Source organism: Heloderma suspectum, chromosome 3 (genome assembly GCF_057233095.1).
Source record: "Heloderma suspectum isolate Gila_16-S chromosome 3, 16-S_ref, whole genome shotgun sequence".
Classification (NCBI taxonomy): Eukaryota; Metazoa; Chordata; class Lepidosauria; order Squamata; family Helodermatidae; genus Heloderma; species Heloderma suspectum.
The window spans coordinates 223664282-223688973 of NC_139460.1; the positions used below are offsets into that span (position 1 = coordinate 223664282).

The window sequence follows — 24692 nt, forward strand, 5'->3', positions numbered from 1 at the left end:
AAGCCATTTATTTATTTATTTATTTATTTCTATACTGCCCAATAGCCAAAGCTCTCTGGGCGGTTCACAAAAATTAAAACCAAACAGCACACAATAAAATAATTTAAAATATATAGTACATTAAAACCACAGTATAACAATACAACCACAATAAAACCTAGCAGCAGTGCAGGAGTTTAAAATGCAGATTTAAAACAGCAAAGCTAAAAATTTAGAAAGCTAAAATGCTAAAATGCCTGGGGAAATAAAAAGGTCTTCACCTGGCACCGAACGGAATACAATGTAGGTGCCAGGCGAACCTCACCAGGGAGCTCATTCCAGAGCAGGGGTGCCACAGCAGAAAAAGCCCTCCTCCTAGTAGCCACCCGCCTCACTTCCTTTGGCAGGGGCTCACGGAGAAGGGCCGCTGACGTTGATCTTAAGGTCTGGGCAGGCACATATGGGAGGAGGCGATCCTTCAGGTAACCTGGCCCCAAGCCATTAAGGGCTTTGAATGTGAACACCAGCACTTTGAATCGGGCCCAGAAATGGACTAGCAGCCAGTGCAGCTGGAAAACTACTGTCATAATATGAGCTCGCAGGCCAGTCCCTGTTAACAATCTTGCTGCCCTATTTTGGACCAGCTGAAGTCATCCAGAGCCCATGAGCTGTTTTTATTGATCTGTAAGCCAGAAAGCAAAAAAGCAAGACAGTCCCTGCCCTCAGGCTTAGAATCTTAAAAGACATGACACAAAAGGAAAAAGGCATGGAGAAGGGAAAAGAAAATAAGAAAACTCAGGCACCAATTCTTATTGCGATAAGGGTCTTATACTGACCAGCTGTAATAAAGCTGTAATACAGCTGTAATGCTTCAATAGGGTCAGATACTGCTGGTCTTCATTACTGGTCATAGTTTTTCCTTCCCACTGGTGTCAGTGGGAGGGAAATGTAGAAAAGAACTCTGCATGGAGGAGGGGGGAGGCCCAAACATGCCCCACACTTCTGCTCTAGCTAGCATGAGCTGGCCAGGCTTAGGAGGTGCCAGTTCCTTCGCTACAGATTCTTCCTACCCCACTTGGATTTATCTACCTAAGTGTTTTAAGCAATTAATCTACCCATTTCAGTCTGCAATCCAGTGCACATTTTCACTAGAGTAAGTCCAAGTAAACATGCATAGCATTGCACAATGAACATTATGGACCTGTTCTGAGCACAATGGGGCAAAAAAATCCCAACTTAGCCTGATGGGATCTGAGCTAACGGTGACTAACCAGGAAAGAGATCTTGGGGTTGTGGTGGACAGCTCAATGAAGATGTCAACCTGGTGTGTGGCCGCTGTGAAAAAGGCAAACTCCATATTAGGCATAATAAGAAAAGGAATTGAGAATAAAACTGCCAATATCATACTGCCCCTAAACAAAACTATGGTGTGACCACACTTGGAATACTGCGTACAGTTCTGGTCATCACACCTAAAAAATGATATTGTAGAGCTGGAAAAAGTGCAGAAAAGGGCAACTAAAATGATCAAGGGGCTGAAGCAACTCCCCTATGAGGAAAGTTTACAACATCTAGGACTGTTTCGCTTGGAAAAAAGGCGAGTAGGGGGAGACATGATAGAGGTGTACAAAATTATGCATGGTATGGAGAAAGTGGATAGGGAGACATTTTTCTCCCTCTCTCATGATACTAGAACCCAGGGTCATCCATGAAGCTGATTGATGAGAGATTCAGGACAGATAAAAGGAAGTACTTCTTCACACCGCATGTAGTTAAATTATGGAATTTGCTACCACAGGATGTAATGATGGCCACCAATTTGGATGGCATTAAAAGGGGGTTAGACAAATTCCTGGAGGAGAAGGCTATCAATGGCTACTAGTCTTGATGCCTATGTGCTACTCCAGTACCAGAGGCAGTGAGCCTATGTACACCCGTTGTTGGGGAACATGAGCAGGAAGGTGCTCTTGCACTCGTGTACTGCTTGCGGGTTCCCGCCCGGTCCACAGCTCGTTGGCCGCTGTGTGAACAGAATGCTGGACTAGATGGACCCTTGGTCTGATCCAGCAGGGCTCTTCTTATGCTCTTATGTTCTTCCCCAGGAGACTCTGGAAAACAAACTATAACTTAAATATCCTAATAAGCGGAAATGGAAGGGTTGTAGCTAAGGATGTATGGTTTTTGTTAAATTCATTCTGTCTGTGTTGCACAGATTGTCATTCTGTCATCTGCTCATTGACTGAATCAGATCTTTTTAGGGATGTATGAGAATTTTGTTCCACCTGCATAAGTGGGCATTAGTGCAAGCGCAAATTTTAAAAGCAAACCAGTCCGCAGAATTCGCACAACTTGGAAAAAGGCAGTCTGCTGTGGAATCTGCAGATTGAATTCATAGAAATCTCTACTTATTTGAAAACATTGGGAATTTCTCTGACATACCCAGTTGTAGTCAGTCTTAGCCTTACTTATAGTAGACCTATTGAAATGAATGGGACAAGTTAAACTAGCATTGGATACAACCCAGAGAGTGTATCTGCACCACAGGCTGTAATCACAAACATACTTATTAGGGAGTGAATCCCATTGAATTCAGGTGGACTTACTTCTGAATAAAAAGCCTAGGATTGTTCTGCACAAACTGGTTTAAACAAACGATCCATTATGGAGAAAAGGGGTAATATAGAATCAACCTAAGTCAGGTGCTCAATCATTTGCTCACTGTTTATGACTCCCTGGAAAGTCAACACAACGTGTTTTCTCTTGTGCTGTAGAAACTCTGATGTTTTAGGTCAAAGCAAACTTTCTTCACTCTAATTGCACTTTACTTTCTACATGAGGTTAAAATATTTCCTGCTGTCCTTATATGGAATGTGGAAATATACTTAAATGCCTGACACAATCAAAAGGCTTTAAGGTACAAAATACACAGGTAGAGATTTCATAACTGAAGATTTCGGAACAAACATATTTTGAGTGGGACTGGGAAGCATAAGCAGCAAAGAGAGGGGAATTTTTGTGCTTATTTGCATAACCTTCCCCTGAAGCCTTAGAGACAGCCACAGTGAGAGATGTGTTTAAACAGGAGCTCTGAACTAAGACTCACCTGTACACTCAGCATTGCTTCTGTAATGGACTTGAGCCCACAAAACCTGTCATTTGGAACTGATATGCATGGAACAGATAACATCTCATCTTTGTCTAATCTAATTTCCTCCTCCATGGATGCCTGCAATATTAAGAGAGACCAAACCTGCCTGCAGAGAAAGATAACAAGCCAAATATTTCCCCTTTCCCTGCTGAGTTCTCCCAAGGAAAATGTAATCACCATTGAGATCTGAAGGAAATGTTTTCACCCACCATCTGTGTCTATGTCATTGCTCAGTGCACCCCCTTCTTTTCCTGTTCCTACAGGATCTGAGCTGCCTTTGTGTACCAGATGTGACCCAGATGTGGTTGAGAAGCATATCCTGATTGCTTACACAAACATACAGAAACATACGATTATCTAGTTCCATTTCAATCAGGCTTCAAGCCTGGGCATGGGACAGAAACGGCCTTGGTCGCCTTGGTGGATGATATGAGGAGGGCTTTGGATAGGGGCAAATGCTCCTTCCTTGTTCTCCTTGACCTCTCAGTGGCTTTTGATACCGTTCACCACGGTATCCTCCTAGACCTCCTGGAGGGGTTGGGCGCTGGAGACACCGTATTACGGTGGTTCCGGTTCTTCCTCTTCAGCAGGTACCAGAGGGTAGCACTGGGAGAGGAGGTTTCAGACCCGTGGCCGCTCACTTGTGGGGTGCCACAGGGTTCCATCCTCTCCCCGATGCTATTTAACATCTATGTGAAGCCACTGGGGGCTATCATCAGGAGGTTTGGGGTGCGGTGTCATCAATATGCGGATGACACACAGCTCTACTTCTCGTTTAAATCTTCACCAAGGTTGGCCGTAGAATCCCTGTCCAAATGTCTGGAGACCATGACTGGCTGGATGGGGAGGAATAAGCTGAAGCTGAACCCTGACAAGACCGAGGTACTTTTGGTGGGAGACAAGAGGAGGATGTTGACCTGGTGTTGAATGGGCTACAGCTACCCTTGAAAGACCAGGTCCGCAGCCTGGGGGTCATTTTAGACTCCCAGCTGTCCATGGAGGCTCAGGTGTCAGCTGTGAGCCAGACAGTGCTGTACCAACTCCATCTGATATGGCGGCTGCGCCACTACCTTCCCGACCATCTGCTCCCATCGGTAGTACATACCCTGGTCTCCTCTCGTCTAGACTACTGTAATGCGCTCCATGTGGGGTTACCCTTGAAGACAGTTCGGAAGCTACAGCTGGTACAGAACGTGGCGGCTTGCCTGATTAAAGTCAGCCGCTGGCATGATCACATCACTCCAGTGCTGAAGGAGTTGCCCTGGTTACCAGTTGTTTTCCAGGCCAAATTCAAGGTGTTGGTTTTGACCTTTAAAACCCTATATGGTTCCGGCCCAACCTATCTCAAGGAGTACCTCCAGCAACACCAGACAGGCCGCTCAACAAGATCAGCCTCAGATGGCCTTTTCTCTGTCCCATCAGCCAGGACAGCTAGGCTGGTGAGGACGAGGGAGAGGGCCTTCTCTGTGATGGCCCCCACTCTGTGGAACTCCCTCCCTAGGGAACTCTGCCATGCCCCCTCTTTGATGAGCTTCCACCACGCATTGAAAACTTGGCTGTTCCGGCAGGCATTTGGGGTGGGCTAGGGAAATCTTAGAAAATGTTGTTTTAATGTGTAATTTTATTGTTTTTAAAGTGTTTGTATTATTGTACATCGCCCAGAGTGGACGAGTGACCGGCCAGATGGGCGATTAAGAAATTTAATAAATAAAATAAAAATAATTTAATAAATACAAATAAATACAAATTTACGCCCACAACACCACCAGTGATACAACCAGATCCTGCGTCAGTGCTGCATGTTTAGTACCCTTTGTAGGGGTGATATCTAAGCAGAATACACTATTGCATATAATGGGTAGATCAGCTGTGATTTGTTCTAAAATGCTAACAAAATCAGTTATTGGAGTACGTATGAGAACTAAATAAAAAGTTCTTCAAAGCACACATAGCAGAACTATGTGTGATTGGCTTATTTACTTCAGAGAAAGCACATTTGGATTGGGACCATGGTGCTCCAGGAGGGGGGATTTAAGTTTCCCCCCATCCCCATTTTGGTTCTGAAATTCCACCCTATGCCCCATGTTAGGATTTAAAAAAGAGAAAAAAAGTCTCCATTGATCTGAACCAGGGCCATGCTTTGGTTTGGAATCAGGGCTTTCTGCTTCCGTTTTGAATGCAGGATCACAACTCCCTTTTTCACATGCTTCTTTTCCTCCCACCCCTTCCCCCCTCCTTCTCCCCATATCTGAGTCTTCCGTTATCTTTCATTAATCTCACTCCTCTGCTTGCTGCTTTAACTCTTTGGATGGAGGGAACTGAAACGGAACACAACGGGGTAATTTGGATAGCTCGTTGTCCACAATCTATTTAAAAATGGAACAAAGGGCATTTAGTGCAGGAGATATCAGGGCCCAGCTTCAGTACTGCAGTGGGCCTTGTAGGTTATTTCCAAGATTTGATTAGAAGTAGCCTGGGAGGGCTTGGGCCTATTCAGTTTCTGGAATGTCAGAGTCTGTGTGAGCTGATCTCAGTCAGTGTTCTCAGGGCAGAGCCAGGCGGAGTCACCCAACTCCCTGCCCACCTGCTGGTCTGGCCTTGGCAGGCAGGGAGGCTGGAAGCTGTCCGTAAGAACGAGACAGAGGTGGGGCGGGGTTCGCAGAAGGGTCGCCCAGGTTGAAGCGTCACTGCTGGAGGGCTGAGCAGTGCTGCCCTGTTTAGATAGGGGCTTGCTGAAAGGCTAAAGGTCCTTGTCTGTCAAGGGATCTGGAGGGGGTGTCCTACAGTCACGACTTCCCTTTTAAGCTGATGCAAAGGTGAAGAGCCTTTGCTAGGAACAACTTGTCTTCATTGCCCAAAGCCTTCTCTGTTTGGATCCATCATCGTCTGGGCTTTTGGAGGCACTCTGCACATGGACTGGAACCTTGGATTGTTAAGGGCTTGCCATGAAAAGTACTGTGAGGCTTTTCATAGTCTTGAACTCTCGTTGCTGTGGATTGTGTGTCTGTGTTTGTAGTCAGCTCAGTGTACAGCAGGCTGGGTTTGATCTATCACTGTTGGACTTCCCTCTGCCAGAACTCATGCAGTGTGGAGTTGCCAATGTGACAGCAGTGGCCTGGAACTCCTTGCATGTGTGGGTATGCCCTTCCCTTGATCTTGATGGGCCTTGACCATGTAGCCGAGAGTTATCAACAAAAGATTCAAAGTTGGACTCTATGGGTGTGGGTTGTTTAGGCCTTTCAAGAAGTTATCCCCTGATTGCCTGATGGATTCATTTCAGGTATCATCCCCTTTCCATGGCCAAGGTTGGAGCCCCGTGAAAGGATTGTCGGGGTTAGGTACCAAGGAATCCAGAGTCCCTTCCCTTGTGTTCAGAGTCGTGGAGATGGCAACGGAGAAATCACATTGAGGATCTCAGTCATGGGAGTAGTGTTTAGCTTTGGACTGTGCTGGAATTACATAGAGCCTGTAGCTACTGGCCATCAGCTATGATTTCCGAGGAGTGTAACCATTAAGCTTTTGCAGTGGGATTCCCTGCAATAAAGAAATCTCAGTGATTTGGGTGTCCAGTGTCAGATTGCCTGAGCGTGTGCGCTGGGGGGATCAGGAAACCTGACAAGAGATGCCTGGGATGATCATGGCGTCATGTGAAGAGCCCGCAAACTTCTGGGAAGGAGCAATCTCAACAGCAGGATAAACGCCCAGTGTGAAGGAGCCCTTAGTTTGCCTGAGTTACCATGTGTCCTTGTCCACACATCATGTAATGTTCATGTGTATAGGTGGAACAAGCGTTTTTCAGGGGTTGGATCCAGACTTAGTAATACATAGACTAGACCTACTGAAATCAATGAAACTGAAGTTAGTCATGACTAAGGTTAAGTCTCATTGAGCAGTATCCTATTGTGCCCATGCACCAGCGGGACTGACTGATGGTGCAATGGGGGTTAGTGCTTCTAAAAGCAACCTGAAATGAGCAGAAACACTCATTTCCCGAACAGGGCAGGTCAGCGGAGCTCACAGAAGGGAGCCCTGCTGACCTCTCCCACTCCAGAAACAAGTGATTTCGCTTGTTTCCAGGGTTACATTTAGAACTGCTCACTCCCTGCTTTGCAAGCAACTGGTCTTACTGGTGCAATACAATCAGAACACAGCGGCCCTGATGGATGCTTCCCATTGATTTTGGTGGGTCTATGTTGACTAGGTCTGGATTCAACCCAAGATTTTTAACTGGGTCACAGACTCGCGGTGTGCCGTGGGGAAGTTACATTTATTCCAGGCAGAATTAGCAATCAGATAACAGACTAGAGTTTAGAATCAAGAATATACCATTTTATTACAGAACAACAAAAATCGATTAATATGCACGGTTGTTACAGAAATGAAAGGTAGATTATACAAGCAGCATTCACCTTGGGCTGGCAATTCTTTGTTTAATTCTGGGGGGAGGTAGGTAAAGGAGGAGCCCAATGCCAAGTACGGAGAGGAGACAGCAATGGGTTCCAGAAGGAGAAGAATGTACACAGCACTTCTGGCAGTGAGGGTGACTTGAGAGAAAGGCCAGGTTCACATGATCAGCAGCGAAAACCACACAGTATGGGTTGTTCCCCCACCCTCGCGCTTGCCTGCCATTTGTTTAATTACCTATGCTGCATTGTGAGTTGCTGTGTTGTCCAAACCTAGCATGCAGCATGGCAGGGGTGCCCTCTAACCCACCCCACAACCCATGGCTTGTAGTAAGGGTTGTGAGGTGGGTTAGAAGCCACCCCTGCCATGCTGCACGCCAGGTTTGGATGACACGGCAACCTGTGACGTGACGTGGGTAATTAAGCAAATCCTGGGCATGCGAGCAGGGGAAACAACCCACTGGGGAGAAGGTGGAAGAGGGGAAGTAGAGCTGACTAGGAAAGAGTTGGAACAGCTGGGTTGTCCTCAATGTTTGCCTTCTCAAAAACCAGTGCAGTTTTGCTTGACCACTTATTTCCCTTAGGGCTGGGGGCACTGTCCTGACAGAAGCTCTATTGAAATGAACTGAGGTTGCCCAGCAGTTCTTGAAGCTAGGAGGAGTGTCCCTGGAGCAAACGCCACCCCTGGCAAAGAGGGCCTTTCACACGCACCCTCCATTTGTTCAACTTATGAATAGCTTATTTTTAAATTTAATTAGTAGCCCATTCCATGACTTAGATACACAACTGACATGCATAATTTTTCCCTGTCGTGTAAGATGATACAATCTAAAGGAGCACTCTGCTGTTGATGCCTTTCTCCCTGTAGCTCCACTATCAGATGTGAGGTGGGTGATGACGAGAGGGAGAGAGGCAGGGCCGTCTCTACCATTAGGCAAAGTGAGACATCTGCCTCAGCAGCAAATGCTGAGAGGAGAGGAGGTGTTGGAGGCCTGTCCTGTTCTCCCTCACCTAGCCTGCTACCCTCAGGTGTAGTGGAGGACATTGTCCCATAATCAGTGTCAAAAGTAGATTCACTTGCCAGTTGGTTTCTGTACAGAGAAGGGGGTGGGGAGCCATTTTGTCCTTTGCCTAAGGCATCAAAATGTCTTGGGCTGGCCACACAGAGAGTGGGAGGCAGTTTGGGCTGTGGTGAGTGACCTGTTTGTGTACCTCCCTCTCCAAGGAGGCTCAACTTGATCCTTCTTTGTTATTGTTTTGGCACCATGTTAGGACTTCTTTTTTTACATAGGCTTTTAAAAATGATGTTTGGTTTGACTCCATATTCTGCTGCTTTATTGTAATTTGTAATAGATGTTGATTTTTTAAATTGTACATTTATGTGACTGAAACCCGCCTTGCAATCAACAGATATAGAGTGGTATATAGTTGTTGTTTTTAAATAGACACATTTGCACACATGCATCCCATTCATTGATTTTATTTATTTCCCATATTTCTTCCATTACAGAACTCAGGGCAACATATCTGGCTGTCTCCTATCTAGGCTCTGACCAGAGTGAGATCTGCTTAGCTTCAACGAGATGGCTACGTCATGTGCCCTAAGACCATAAATGTCAGGAATGCCCCTGCTGCCTTCTGAAATCCTCCAGTAGCCAAAATCAATACGCAGACAAAAGGGCTCCTTTCCAAGGCTTTATTTGCATTCAACCTAATGAAGCTTACAGATGCTAATTGCCTGAGACTAAGTGGTAATACAAAGGAGCAGCCTACCAGGGGGATCTAAGAGTTAGGACGTCAGTTGGTCTCCGTTTTGAGAAAAGCGTGGTAACTCTCTGAACTTAAGGAATAGAAGGGTAGAGTGTCCCCCCCCTTTCCCATGGGGCCTCGGGGCGCAGCTGTTGTCGTCGCGCCAGTCAAGCTGAGCACCTCCTCTCGGCGCCCGCAACCTCTCACTTGTCTCTGCGCCTGTGCCTCGCGTCTAGAAGCTCAGGTTGTCCCTCCCTCTCCATGCCAGGGTCACTGTCGGTCCCAGGAATGTGAGCAGGGGGAGCTCTCCCTCCAGCTGCGCCTCTGAAAAACGAGTGGGTCCCTCTCCCATGGATTGTATCTCTTCCTCAGAATCAGAGCTGCTTTGGGACTCTATGGGCTCAGACCCAACCCTGACAATAAGCTGATCTCATTGCAATCATTTACAACAAAGTTCTTTGAATGCGCACTGATGTTGTAAATATTTCTGTGAACTGAATAAGACTAACATGAAGGTAATGATGCCGAATGGTGATGGTAAACGTCTTGCATTTTTTATTTCAGTCATTGATAGGGCTTTTCGTTGCTGGGAAATCCAGTTCTTTTTTGGCTCAGAGTTCTGTATCCCTTTGCATCTGTGAGCTGAGCTCTGCAGGCTGTTCGGTGAACTCCTGGAACTTCTTTGTGCTTTTGGGGGGAGGGGAGGTTCTGCAATTTCTGCAAATTACAGCTAAATTTGCAGAAATTAGAGCCGAATTCAGCTGTGATTTGCACAAATTTGGCCATGATTTGCACGTATTACAAAACCTCCCCCCCCAAAATGCGCAAAATTCCCAGAAAATCTGCAAACTGGCCCAACTCGCTGTAGATTGAGTTGGGCACCTCAGCAGGAACCAAAATAAAATCCGGTGGGCTGAACCTATGAGAACTCATTGAATCCCCCCCCCCAAAACGGATTTCTGTAATATCCCTAGTCACTGAATGGATAGTTGAGTAGATAGCCCGTGATGGGTGCATCCCCCAAGTTCAATGCTCTAGGCAGTCATCTGTGTCTCCTGCCTCTAAATCCAATCCTGCTTGAAGCCACAGTAAAAATAATTACTCAAAATATTCTAAAGATTCACCTTTACCAGGCATGTCATTCTTGTGCAATATGCTTCAGACTATGAAACTGTCAAATGAAAGGAAAGAGAACAAGAGCAAACAGGTTGCCCTTAAAATTACACAGCAGATATAAACTATCTAGGAGTGGCCGTATTTCCCCTAAACTTTTAATCGTGCTCTGTGGGAAAGCAGGGATATAGTTACAGGAAACAATGGCACTAGCAGTCAAAATTAAAACTCAAAAAACATTTGCACACCCAGACCACAGACTTTTCCCACATATTCTGTGTAAGGTGATGCTAGTCAATGATTGAAGAGGTACTTTACCCAAAGATTTAATAAAAAAAGCTTTGTAGTTCTTTGACAAATGTTTTGTTTACACCTGTCATATGGGAAGTCCCATGCACTTGTGGTTTGCCCTATTTCATTGGGCACAGGAAATCGTCCTTCCTCCAGTCTTTGGCTTCTGCCAGTATGAGAAGGGGGAACCACCACCACAGCTTAGTTTTCCATCATATCTGTGCCTCCTCGTCTTGCTCTGTGTCGGAGTGGTGAATGTCTCACCCACATGGCAGCCATTGTCCCACATTGCTACAATATGTACATGAATCACAGACCCATGATGCGGTGGAACAAAACACCTAGGAGGACACACGACATCAATGGACCTCAACAACCTGCTTTTTCATAATTTCCAAGGGCAGCTGTGTTGGTCTATTGTAGCAAAACCAACCAAAAGTGTTGTGGCGCCTTAAAGACTAACACATTTATTTTAGCATAAGCTTTCGTGGACTACAGCCCACTTCATCAGATGCATGGGGTGTTATTTAGTGCCAGGATGTTTGTGTTAGCAGAAGCAACTATATTGTGAGTAGCCACTGTTTATAATGTAATTTCCACTATCAGTAGATTCTGACCTCACTGTTTATAATTCTCCCCACCGCCACCACCATATGCTCTGTAGATATACCTGAAACTCTCTCTAACATTCCATGCATCTCATTAAGAGGGCTACACAAAAGCTTATGCCAAAATAAATGTATTAGTCATTAGGGTACCACAAGTCCATCCACAGAAGGTTTTTTCCTTCTCTCATGATACTAGAACCCACCCAGGGTTCTAGTATCATAAAACTAAACCATGGGAGATTCAGGACAGCCAGAAGGAAGCACTTCTTCACACAGTGCATAGTTAAACTTTGGAACTCACTACCACAAGATGTGGCAAGAGCCACCAGCTTGGATGGCTTAAAAGACAAATTTGTGGAGGAGAAGGCTATCAATGGCTGCTGGTCATGTGTACCTCCATTATCAGAGGCAATATGCCAGTTGTTGGAGAACATGAGTAGGAGGGTGCTATTGCACCCTTATCCTGCTTATGGGTTTCCCATAGGCATCTGGTTGGCCATATAAAAAGCTCATAGAAAAAGGCAAGGTACAAGTTTCTAAAAATGAATAAAAAATAAATAAATTATTAGCACAACATCACACACAGAAAGGATCTTGATGCACTCATCTGTATACGAATTCCATCTGGATTGCTCTTTGCCATGTTATTTCAATTGAGATTGGTGACCTAGAGGGATGAGGGAAATTGCAAACAAATGGAAAGAACTGGAAAAATATCTCAAACTGTGCATCCTCCAATTCTGGCATTATTTTTAGAAATTCTTCTTACATTGAAATTTCAGAGGAACAGAAGGAACAAAGGGCAGAGCAAAACCACAGAACAATCAAGGAACAGATATATGGGAAGAAACTGCTCAGCCCTCCAAGAAAACTAAAATAAAAATGGAGGCTTCAGTTCTGCTCTCTGCCTATCCAGGAGTCTGTGTGTTTCACTTAAGGCTAGAGACAGATCTGAGTAATGAGACGGACTTTATGTTTTCAAAGATGGGGATCAGCCATTGCACCTTCTGCCCAAAGTCCTAGGTGTAAACTGATACCAACCTGCAGCACTTAGCAGAGATGTATTCGTTTGTTACATTTATATCCTGCCTTTTCCTCCAAAGCGCCCATCACAGTGTATATTAACCTCTTCCTCTCCATTTTATCCTAACAGCCCTGTGAAGTTGGTTAGGCTGAGAGTCAGTGACTGGCCCAAAGTCACCCAGTGAGCTTCATGACCAAGTGAGGACTTGAACCCAGGTCTCCCCATTCCCAGTACAACACTCAAACCACTACACCAACTTCATCAGTCTGCAATCTCCATCTTGAGAGTCAGTCCAAATGCAAACAAGTTAACTAAGAACCCTCATGTCTGGCATCCCCTCCTAACCTATGCCAAAGTGGTGTGCTGGTTTTGTGCTGGTTTATGCCACAAACTCGAGTTTTGTGCTGCCACCACATCCATGAAAATGACATACCCATGGCTACATCGAGCCTAATTTTTGTCCTTTTTTGTTTATCCTCCCCCACCCCAACTTCCTGGTTTTTGTACCATTAGCTTGATTAACAGTGTTGAAAAACTTGACAGCTTGCTCATGGATCTGTGACATTTTGATTGGTCCTACTAAAGGTATTGCCCAACTATGAATTTTGTATTTCCACCCACATCGTTTTATAGTTCTCATGACTAAACCCCACTGGTGTCAATGGGACAGATTTCTGCATATGAAGTATTTGCCAGTCATTCTACTCAGGCCGCCTGATCATATAAGTTTTCCAAAACCTTCCTTTGGAAGGTTAGATTGATTTTTGCACAGTGTTTGGTCATATTCTGTTATTACTGTTTCCCAACAACATTGGAGATGAAAATAATTTATTCCTTTATGGCTAAAAGTTGTTCATGCACTACTATTCACAAGTAAAGAAAAAGAACAGATTGTCAGAATTCAGCCACTGACATAAAATGGTGCAGCTAGGTAGTTTTAGACTCTGGACTTAATCACCTTCTGGGGGTGGGATGGGGGAGGCCTTTAAAGAGCCAGAAAAAAGTTGCCAACTCTGATAAGAAAGAAAGTTTCTGAGCATGTGCAGAATTTCATGTTTTAAACTCGCTTAACTCATCGTAGCATCGTCATGACTTCAGCAGTAAATTGGTGTTTACTTCTGTTGTCCTGATGCTAGAAACATTCACCTGGGAGCAAGCACCATTTTGTTGTAGAAAGTAATAATATATTTTCTAAAGTAAAAAAAGTAAAGTGAGCATCTATAACCATATGTATGGCCGCTGCCCCCGCCCCCCTATAAAATAATTTTAAAAACAAGGGTGCTGGAGGCAGCAAGTGGCATCAGCCCTAGTGGGCTCTGGCATGCCCCTGCCAGGCCAGGTGCTGAAGTATGGGCCAATTGCCACTACTCTCACCATCTACCAGTCTCTGGGTGGTCATTTGGGTGTCCCCTGGGCGCTTTCTCTCTCTCTCTCTCTCTCTCTCTCACACACAGACACACACACAGACACACACACACATACATGTACACACACATGCACATACACCCACACACATATCTATACACATACGCATGCACGCATGGATACATGTACGCACACACATATATATACATATATACATACACATAGACACACATATACATACACACACATATATAGATACACATGCACACACATAAATACACACACACATACATACACATACATACATACATATATATGCATATATGTACACACACATATACACACATATGTATACACACACATGCGGGCACACACACACACACACATACACAGAGAGAGATCTACACACACACATATATACACAAACATATACGTACACACACATACACACATATATATATATATATACACACAACATATACATACATACACATACACACAGCACGTACGCACACACATAGACACACACATATACACACACACTCACACACACACACAAAGTGATAGATAGATAGATGATAGATAGATAGATAGATAGATAGATAGATAGATAGATGATAGATAGTCACACACACACTGTATTTTTATGTATGAACTTTAAATGCAATATGCTTAAATGGGATGGGGGGAGAGAACGAGAGAGAGAGAAAGAGAGAGATGGAGAGACTGAAGCCTGATCTATACATGTAGCAGAATGAGGTGGGAGTGAGGTGGTGGAGTTCTGCAGTGGTAGGCGGCTTTTCCCCATTTGGACCACAGGTGGGGGAATCATGTTTTTTCATATTCTCCTCAAAGGAGAACCTAGGTCAGACATTCCTAACACGGCACCTGTGAATGGGTCCCTGGCATGGTGTCTCTGGGTACCCAATTTAAAAAAAAAAATGTTACACATCCTCTTTTATTATTGTAGATAAAGTAACTGTGAAATGATCATACTAATGATTCTAATAACGAAGGTGAGCACAATCAGACCTAAATTAAGCACTTCTGTGTCCCACTGATTTTGACAGGAAAGAACTCATACTAATGTGAGTTTAAAATGCTTAGATTTAAGTCATGACCATTATGAATATATTATAATATTGTTAAGGTGAACAACTGTGAGTAGATATAAAGATGCACATACACTGCCCTTTTGCTACAGAAATTTCAACTCAGCCCAGTTGGTTGAAAGACATGATCTGAATTTTTCCATTTTTTCTCATTTTTTTTTAAATATACATACATGATATTTTCAAATTTCAGATATACATGAAATGCATACAACTTTCTAGCAATTATACATGGGGTCATGGGCTGCAACAAAAGTCCATAAAAAATATCCAAATACGTATCCATTTGAAGGTGACATCCATGTGCCACCCTTTCAAATACTGAAAGTGTTGTCGGGTCCTCAATCCATTGCATTATAGGAGATGAGTGTTTTTCCTTCCAGTGTTGCGATATCAGCTTTTTATCTGTCAAAAGGGCACAGAGAATCCATTTATGCTGACCATTTGTTAATTTTCATGAAGCAGGTAAATAAATTTAGAAAAGCATGTACATCAGTGAATATTAACGACTGTCCCAGTACAATTTTTTTTCTGTGTAATAACCTCCCTGCAAAAAGAAGCAACTACTGGACATCGCCAAAACATATGTTTAAAAGAAGCATCAGCTGTATTGCACCGACAGCAATTAGCTGAATTAGGCAATCCTATATTAAAGAGACGTTGCAGGGTCCAGTAGACACAGTTTTTATTGAATAAGGCGCAACCTCCATAGACACGAAAGGCAGACGATCCACTGATTTGGCATTTTGTGGTGGTGCCCACAGCAGTGTCTCAAATTCCCAAATGTGCCCACAGATCCAAAAAGGTTGGGGACCACTGGCCTAGGTCATTTTAGTTCCTGGATTTAATGGTCATATTGGGCTGGTAGGGGTGCTTTGGATAGACATGTGTATTCCTTCAGTTGTGAAGCACGCACCTAACATTTCTCCTCTTTCCCCCCTCCCACTGCCATTCCATGCCTTACAACTGTTCCTATATTCCTGAGAAGTTAGAGACTGAGAAAAAAAAACCTGTTTGCCAACTGTAGTGCTTGTGATAGGCCCATTCCTTGAGCCAGGCCAGGATTTCTGAATGACCCAGATTAAGTACATTTAAATTTATTAAGTACAAGTAAATTTATTCTAGAGGGCCAACGCAAGGGTCAGTCTGCCTGTGGCTATCTGTCTCATCTCCTAAATTTTGTGTGGAACCAGATTCTTACTTCCAAGGGCCCCAGGCCCCTGGACACACCAACCCTGATTTCGTTTTTATTTGGGAAAAAAACTCTTCTCAGCACATGTAGTTTCACATTTTAAGTTCACTTAGATGCACTTAGAGCATCTCTTGTTGTTGTTCAGTCGTTCAGTCGTGTCCGACTCTTCGTGACCCCATGGACCATAGCACGCCAGGCCTTCCTGTCCTGCGCTCTCTCCCGGAGCGTGCTCAAGTTCATATTCATTGCATCCGTGATGCTATCTAGCCATCTCATCCTCTGCCGTCCCCTTCTCCTTTTGCCTTCAGTCTTTCCCAGCATCAGGGTCTTTTCCAGGGAGTTTTCTCTTCGCATTAGGTGGCCAAAATATTTGAGCTTCAGCTTCAGTATCTGTCCTTCCAATGAGCACTCAGGGTTGATTTCCTTTAGGATGGACTGATTGGACCTCCTTGCAGTCCAGGGCACTCGTAAGAGTCTTCTCCAGCACCACAGTTCGAAAGCATCAATTCTTCGGCGCTCAGCCTTCCTTATAGTCCAGCTCTCACAGCCATACATTACTACTGGGAAAACCATAGCTTTGATTAGACGGACCTTTGTCGGCAAGGTGATGTCTCTGCTTCTTACTATGCTGTCTAGGTTGGCCATAGCTTTCCTCCCAAGGAGCAAGCGTCTTTTAATTTCATGGCTACAGTCACCGTCTGCGGTGATCTTGGAACCCAAGAAAGTAAAATCTGTCACTGCTTCCATTTCTTCCCCTTCCATATGCCAGGAAGTGATGGGGCCAGATGCCATGATCTTCGTTTTTTTAATGTTGAGTTTCAAACCAGCTTTTGCACTCTCCTCTTTCACCCTCAACAAGAGGCTCTTGAGATCCTCTTCGCTTTCTGCCATTAGGGTGGTATCGTCTGCATATCGGAGGTTATTGATAATTCTCCCAGCAATCTTAATTCCGACCTCTGATTCATCCAACCCGGATGAAAACCCCATGGAATGTATCACAAGGAGAGCATCTCTACACCAGCCTAAAATCCTGCATTTAAAATAGGGCTTTCTGCTCCCATTTTAAATGCAGGATCACAATTACTCCCTTTTTCACATGCTTCCTTTCCCCCCCTTCCCCCCCTTCTCTGAGTCTTCCATATCTTTCATTGATCTCTCTCCTCTTCTTGCCACTTTTCCTCTTTTCACGGAGGGAACTCAAGCGGAACACAATGGGGTAATTGGATAGCTCATTACCTGAGATCTATTTAAAAATGGAACAAAGGGCATTTAGTGCAGGAGATGCCTTGGAGGTTCACGTCATCATCTAAAGAGCCCTCAAATTTCCGTGATTAACGTGATTAAGCTATCTCAACAGCAGGATAAAAGCTCTGTGTGAAGTAGCCCCATGATGACTACAGGAATAAAATGGCATTTGTTTCTGCCCTGATGCTAAACACTTTTACTTGGAAATAAGCACCATTTTGTGTAGAAAAGAATATATATGTTAAAAGTTAAAATAATAAAATGAGCATCTGGAACCATGTACATGCCTGGCCAGCTTAAAATATTTTTAAAACTGAGTGAACGGGGTATAGGGTGGTCACACAGAAGAATCTATTGCAGAGTTTTCAAAAATTGTGTGGAAAGTAAACATGGAATAATAAATATTTTGTTTATTTATCCAACTGAAAATAATAGAACATAAATAATTCAAACTTCACTGAACAAAATATAATAAAGTCAAGTTATTATAAAGTAAAGTGAGCAGAAATGTATACAGGTCACTTTTCTTCTTTATTTTTTTCAATGTAAAGGCAAGACCATTTCCACAGGAATCATATAGGCATTATTTATTGCTGCTCTCATCACACATCCTCTCATTTCATCAAGCAACAACTCTCTTCCATACAGACTGAATACACATAACAGCTTTATAAAAGCTTTGGTAGCCATAACAAAAGTGTACTTTACTTTCATCTCTCTTAGATGGCTTGTGTACCATTACAACTGTTTTAATACCAAATAATAATAGGTTATAAATATTTAACAAAATATTCCATAAATACAGTAATAGAAATATGTGCAGTGCAATTTTTCTTCAGTTTGTTTTCATTTTTTCAGTTTGTTTTCATTCCAGAATGTCCATATATCGGCAGCGAGAAGTCAGTCTCTGGTGATCTTGGCAGGTGCACTGTTGTCCCCGGCGGCGGCGGCAGGGCTAAGCGTTCCAAACAGTCGGTCCCAGTGCGTAAAGTAAGGAGCATAGTTGAATTTGAACTTCAAATGGTGGAGGTCGTGGTGTGGAGCTCCTCCGTACAGACCAAAAGGCACAAATCTATGGGTTGACCAGGGCAGGTCGTAGCCGGAATGATCCTCCACCGACAACCAGATATTGGCAATGAAGAAAGTCATTTCTGTCAACGGATGACAGTTCAGCAGCATCGGAACCATGCCGGCAAAAAACCCCAGCCATAGCAACTCCCAAATGCTTGAGTACTGGGTAGTGAGAGCAAATGTAGAGATGTGTTTGTGGTGGACCTTGTGGAAGGTCTTGTAGAGCCAAGGGACCCTGTGATGGAGCAAATGCCACAGGAAGTACAGGAAGTCAAAGAGCAGCAGGCAAACAGTGACATCCAGGAAGAGCCTGGGCAACTCAGGAGCGGTCTGTGGCAAGCGCACCGGTCTCCAGTACCAATGAGCGACAGTCACTGGGAAGATACAGACGATGTGTTGATAGAGGCTTTGGGCCATGCAGAGTGCCATCATTCCCAGAGTGGGAGAGCTCTGAGGCTGGATTTTGTATTTTCTCAAGGCTGATGCTCTAGAGCTTAAGAGGTCCAGAGCCACAAACGGCAGGCAGAAAGCCGTGTATATCACGAAGTTGAACAGCACCGGAAAGAACGGCGACCTGATCAAGGGCGCCTGAGTTCTGATAAAGTTCCAGAGAGGCTGCAGCACCAGCGTGCTTTGCCTGTCATTCAGCCAGTCAGTGCTGAGCGGCGCGCTTCTGTTCTGCAGGCTGCAGCTCATGCTGGCGCCGCCGCTGCTGTTGCCGCCGCCGTCTGCCTCGCTGCTGCTTGCCGATCTCCTTTTACTGCACGCCTGCAAGTGACATCACAGGCAAAATCCCCAGAAGCAGTCAGTGCAGTTTCTTTTCCTGCCGAAGGAATTTCCCTGATCCTTGTTCCAGCTGTCTTTCATTGGCTGAACTGCCCTCCGCGCCGCCCCTTGGATTGGATTTCGGAGCGGGGCGGAAGACTGGGGAGGCATCCGGAAACCCGAAATGCGAAGGCACCGGAAAATAAAAGAGTATCGTGGCCACAGCGTCCTGCCGAATGAAAGTTGCCTGTGGTCTGTTTCAGAAACTGGGGAGCAGGGGGACAGGAGAGAGGAACACAAACCAGACTTGCAAAAAGTCTGAGTTTTCTTCTTCTACTCAGTGATACAACTAGTGCTGGACACTGGGTAAAATCCAACATAAATCCTACTTAGAATAGACCCATTGAAATAAATGGGGCTTCAGTTAGTCGTGACTAACTTCAACGACAAGATGAATAACTAACCTCAATCCCAGTCAGTGGGTCTACTCTACGGAGGACTTATGTTGGATGTTACCAACATAAGTCCTCCGTAGAGTAGACCCATTGAAATAAATGGGGCTTCAGTTGGTCGTGACTAACTTCATCGAAAAGATGAATAACCAACTTCAATCCCAGTCAATGGGTCTACTCTACGGAGGACTTATGTTGGATGTTACCAACATAAGTCCTCCGTAGAGTAGACCCATTGAAATAAATGGGGCTTCAGTTAGTCGTGACTAACTTCAATGACAAGATGAATAACCAACTTCAATCCCAGTCAATGGGTCTACTCTACGGAGGACTTATGTTGGATGTTACCAACATAAGTCCTCCGTAGAGTAGACCCATTGAAATAAATGGGGCTTCAGTTAGTCGTGACTAACTTCAACGACAAGATGAATAACTAACCTCAATCCCAGTCAGTGGGTCTACTCTACGGAGGACTTATGTTGGATGTTACCAACATAAGTCCTCCGTAGAGTAGACCCATTGAAATAAATGGGGCTTCAGTTAGTCGTGACTAACTTCATCGAAAAGATGAATAACCAACTTCAATCCCAGTCAATGGGTCTACTCTACGGAGGACTTATGTTGGATGTTACCCCTTGGGGCCAACGTTCAGAGCCCCATAGCCTGGATGGGGGGCAAATGACCACCCAAAGTGTGGCAGGTGATGAGGGCAGCAGAAGCCCCTGAAGTCATGATGGTGCTATGATTTAGGTGAGTTTAAAATGCAAAACTGCACATGCTCAGTGTGTGTGTGTGTGTGTGTAAATCAAGGTTGGCAAATAGTGTTGTTTTTGTTTTAACATATCAGGAATGATAGTTGTAAAGCGTGGAATGGCGAGGGCGAGGGGGAGAGGTAGACCTTGGATAGCTCCTTTAGAGTTCTGACTGAAACCCAGCGCAGATTCACCACCCCTCTGACATCAGAGCTACCAGCCTCCACTGGTGGATGCACCGCGGCTGCTTCCTTGTCCTCCCGCTTCCTCCAGGCATTCCCTTTTAAATGCTTTTTGCTACTGTGTTAGCAGCGTGGGTGACTCCAGGATTTCCAAGGCCACCTTGCTGCTCAAAGCACCTCTTCGAGCAGAAAGAGGCATGGGTGGTCCAAAGAGCCCTGGCTGAAGCTGGAAAGGGGGCAGCAGCGTTCTATGGCAGGCAGGTGACAGCTGGGGGGCGTGGACACAGCAGCGCATGGTGGCAGTGGTCGCCATGGACATCCCCGCGAGCAGGGCCACAGTCCCGCTCGCTTGAGCTGGGTGACCCAGCGTGGCTCATAGTAGGGCAGGCCCTGTTCTCATGTGTGCATATGCTACAAAAGACATGTATGTGCAACCGACACAAGAGGCTGAACACGAATCCTCCTCCTAATGTGCTGCAAGTTGGAAACATCTCACTTGGAGCATCCCCAAAATTCTTCTTCTGTTTTGTTCACAGAATAATCTGGAGCAAAAGCTTCTCCTGCACCAGTTAACAGAAACTGAATATTCTAATAGGACAACTCCTTGGTTTATAGTTAAAATGATACCATTTCAGATACAAGAAAGGAAAAAACACACTTCTGCTTTATTGCTGCAGTGCATCTTGTGCAGTACACCGGCCAGGCTTTTGGTCGAAACCTGTTTCTATCTTTAAAGCCCTGTGTAGCTATTTCCCCACCCCAATGACAAGATGAATAACGCCAGTCTGCAGCTTGGTTTACATGGACACACTGGATCCCCTCGGGTCCCATTATTTTCCATGTTCATGATCTGCTCAGAAAACTGCAAGCCACACCCCACCTCACGGACTCTCATCCAAATATGGTTGCAAACTGGCTAGAAATAACAAAACATTTGGCCTGCAGAAATGAGAGGGCGAAGCTTTCCATGTCATGGAACTAAACATTATTACCATCTGATTTGTGCAGATCAAAGAGCTTTTAAGAAACTTCCACAGCCGCTAGTTCTAAAGCTAGTAACCTTACACCAAAATTGCAGCACAGTTACATGATGCCCATTTCTTCTCCCAGATGTCCGGGTCACAAGGCAGGCCGTCGCTTATCCCAACACAGTAGGCACAACAGAGAAGTGGCCATAGCTGAGCGGTAAGAACACATGCTTTGCATGCAGAAAGTCCCAGGTTCGATCCCCAGCGTCTCCAGGCAGAGCTGGGGAAGACTCCTGCCTGCATCCCTGGAGAGATGCTGAAGGCCAGATTTACACCTCCTGTCATATCATTACGATCCCATCATGGTGGCGCTGCATTTATACCTCGTAAGACACACAAGGACATTCGTTGCGGTATGTTGGATAATGTGGAATAAAAAGCAGGAAATGACACTAGAAAAGCAGTATATCGAATGTGCAATGTGCCCCAACTGTTATCAGCGCACTTCAATACTGCTGTAAAGATATCCTCTCCACTATAGGTGATCTGGGGAAAGGACTTCTCTAAAGGAGGTGGAAGTATTTATGAGTAGAACCAGAACAGGTGCAGAAGGGCTGGTCTGTTCCCCTGACAACATGGCAGATAATGGCGAGCATTTGGAGTGAGGGCAACTGACTTCATTTGCCATCAGTGATGGCATCACATAGCCAGATCTCATTGACTATGGGCTCCTTCACACGGGGCTTTTTCCCGCAATTTGCCAGGGCTTCTGCTTCTGGATTCTTTGTGGCATTAAGATTGGCTCCCTTACATGGGCTGTATTTTCGGGTCTGTCTTTCTTGGCAAGCTGTCACAGCCTCTTCGCCACCTCTTCAGAATTTGCTGCCTCTCTCTGCTTGGTCTAGGAATTGGGGGGGAGGAGAGAAAATGTGAGGGGGGATGCTTTGTCAGAATTTGCTATGCTTTTTCTTTTTCTCCTCATCCTGCTGACTCCAATGAGGTAGCAGAGAGGACACCCCAATTTACCCAGAGAGGACCACCCACAATATGTAATATCAACTCCATATTACATGTTTATCCTGCTCTTCCTCCAAAGAGCTCAGAGCAGCATACGTGTCTCCATCCATTATAGAAAAACCCTGCATGGTAGCTTAGGCAGAGGGGCGGGAGGAGGACTAGCCCAGAGTTATCTTCCCTTCTTCCATGATGGAGTAGCTTATCATGTGGAGCCACCTTATATTTACCTCATGGTGCTGTGGTTATAGCGGAACTGTGCAATTTCACACAGCCATTAGAGCAGATTTACATTTAAATACTGCATTATCTCTGATCTTTCTAAAAGCAGGATAAAGGTTAAAAAAAAACTGTGGGAGACACCCTGGACATTGATGACTTCGTGTAAAGGACCCACAAACTTCCATGAGTGACCAATTACAAGCATACAATAAAAGCCCTGTGTGAAGGAGCCCTGTGTGTCATTCTGACATCATCACATTCACTACATTATCCCTGAATCCCTTTTAGTAGGACTCAAAGCAGCAGTAGCAAGGAGAAATACTGGTTGTGAACTCCTACAGCTTAAGATAGCACTATGTTATCCAGTAGTGCCCTTCCCTGGGGTCAAGACCTTTCTGTAACATTTACTCACAAGTAATTCCTCTGCTGCACTCAACAGAAAGCAATAAAATGGGCAGGGCCTGCAAACAGGAAGCCTTCAATTAATATCGAACAGGGTGTATTGGTCAATAGGTCTTAATTATGCCAAAATGAGGTACAAGGGGTTTGGGGAGAATGTTTTGGCTCCTCAGCCCAAAGCACACCCAGAACATGTTGGAAGGAACATTCACCACAGCCCTAAGAACACTGCTACTCAGTCAAGCACCATCCACTTATCCTGCTTCTCTTCTCTAATTCTTTGCAGACATTCAAAGCAAAGAGTAGTTGGCTATTTCAAATGCCCTCGGGGCTGGCAGGTCAGCTCAAGATGCTCCCACATAGCCAAATCTGTCAATTTCTCCCAGTGTAAGGCAGCTTTCCCCCTTCCCCCCACCCCCACCTTGTGCTGGAGAGTCCCATGCACCTTGAGTTTGTAACTATAGACCAATTGGTGCTCAGGAACCTTCAAAAATGAGGGCTTCTCCTCCTGGAAAGTGATTTGAATGTGTATTATGAACAGCTTGGGATATCTGTCATTATCTGTCATGAGGTGGCTGAAAAAGGTCAACCAATTGTGGAAAGATTATGATGTGTCAACCTACCCAGTATCCTTGGTCACAACTTACCATCAGTACCTCATCAACCGCCAGACATGTGTTGACAGCCAAGTTCATGCTACCCTGTGTGAGAGGACCAATCTCCTCTACCCTGTCCTCCACAATGATTTAAACCTTTCCAGAACTTTCTCCACTTATCTGCAGTTTAAGAATATAAATTAGGGAAACTGTGAGGAGCCCAAACACTCTCCATCCTCCACTTCTACAGGTGCATGTTAGAAGGTAGGTAAGCTATTAGGATGACACATCTGAGGCCATATTATGTCATCCATCAGATGGCTGTTAGAAGGAACTACGATTAGGAGGGCCCGCATCCAATTGTTCTTGTTGTTCAGTCGTTAAGTCGTGTCCGACTCTTCGTGACCCCATGGACCATAGCACACCAGGCCTTCCTGTCCTCCATATCCAATACAAACCATTTAAAGTACAGGGAAAATTAAGCATCAGTGCCACCTATTCGACACAATTATAGCAACAAGCCCTGGAACATTTCTTGACTTATTATGCAAAGCTCTAATCCTGAGGGGGAGTAAGTAGTAATGCTTAAAAATAAAATTATTCCCAGAGGGAAGGAACTCTGCCTTTCCTGTTTTAAGCGCTGCTGTAAGTTTCCTCAGGCTGTAAGCTTCTTCAGGTCTATGAGAAACTCGGGAAGTATAATGGATTTAGCAAGCTCCTCCATTTAAAGTTAAACATTTGTCAACACAAAAGGTGGGAAAGATTCCCCACTACAATGGCTAAGCAGAACCTTGGCTTGATCAAGGGCCGTTCTTTGCAGAGGGCAATATACTGAGTTGCATCCAATGTTATCATTCCGGTAGCGCAATGCTTGTGCGGCTTTCAGAAACCGTTTTTATCCTTATGCAAGTGTCAAATTCAATACTTTGATTCTGCTTGTGGAAGCCGTTGCACAATGCACTGCCCAAGCTGTTCGGCAAAATCCGTGATCCTTTTGATTTCCAGGTGTGTAACATGTAAATGAGCCACCACATATGTTATG

The 24692-nt window shown here is 44.8% G+C and overlaps 1 protein-coding gene across 1 annotated transcript; it reads right to left on the bottom strand.

Annotated features, from left to right (window-relative positions):
* Positions 1-17626: 17626 nt before the first annotated feature.
* CH25H (cholesterol 25-hydroxylase) lies at positions 17627-19091 on the bottom strand. The gene has a single exon (XM_084841918.1). The coding sequence runs from the start codon at positions 18994-18996 to the stop codon at positions 18130-18132; it is 867 nt and encodes a 288-aa protein (XP_084698044.1). The 5' UTR covers positions 18997-19091; the 3' UTR covers positions 17627-18129.
* Positions 19092-24692: the final 5601 nt, after the last annotated feature.

Coding starts and splice junctions, on each gene's coding strand:
- CH25H (XM_084841918.1), bottom strand. CDS start 18,996: ATGAGCTGCAGCCTGCAGAACAGAAGCGCGCCGCTCAGCACTGACTGG.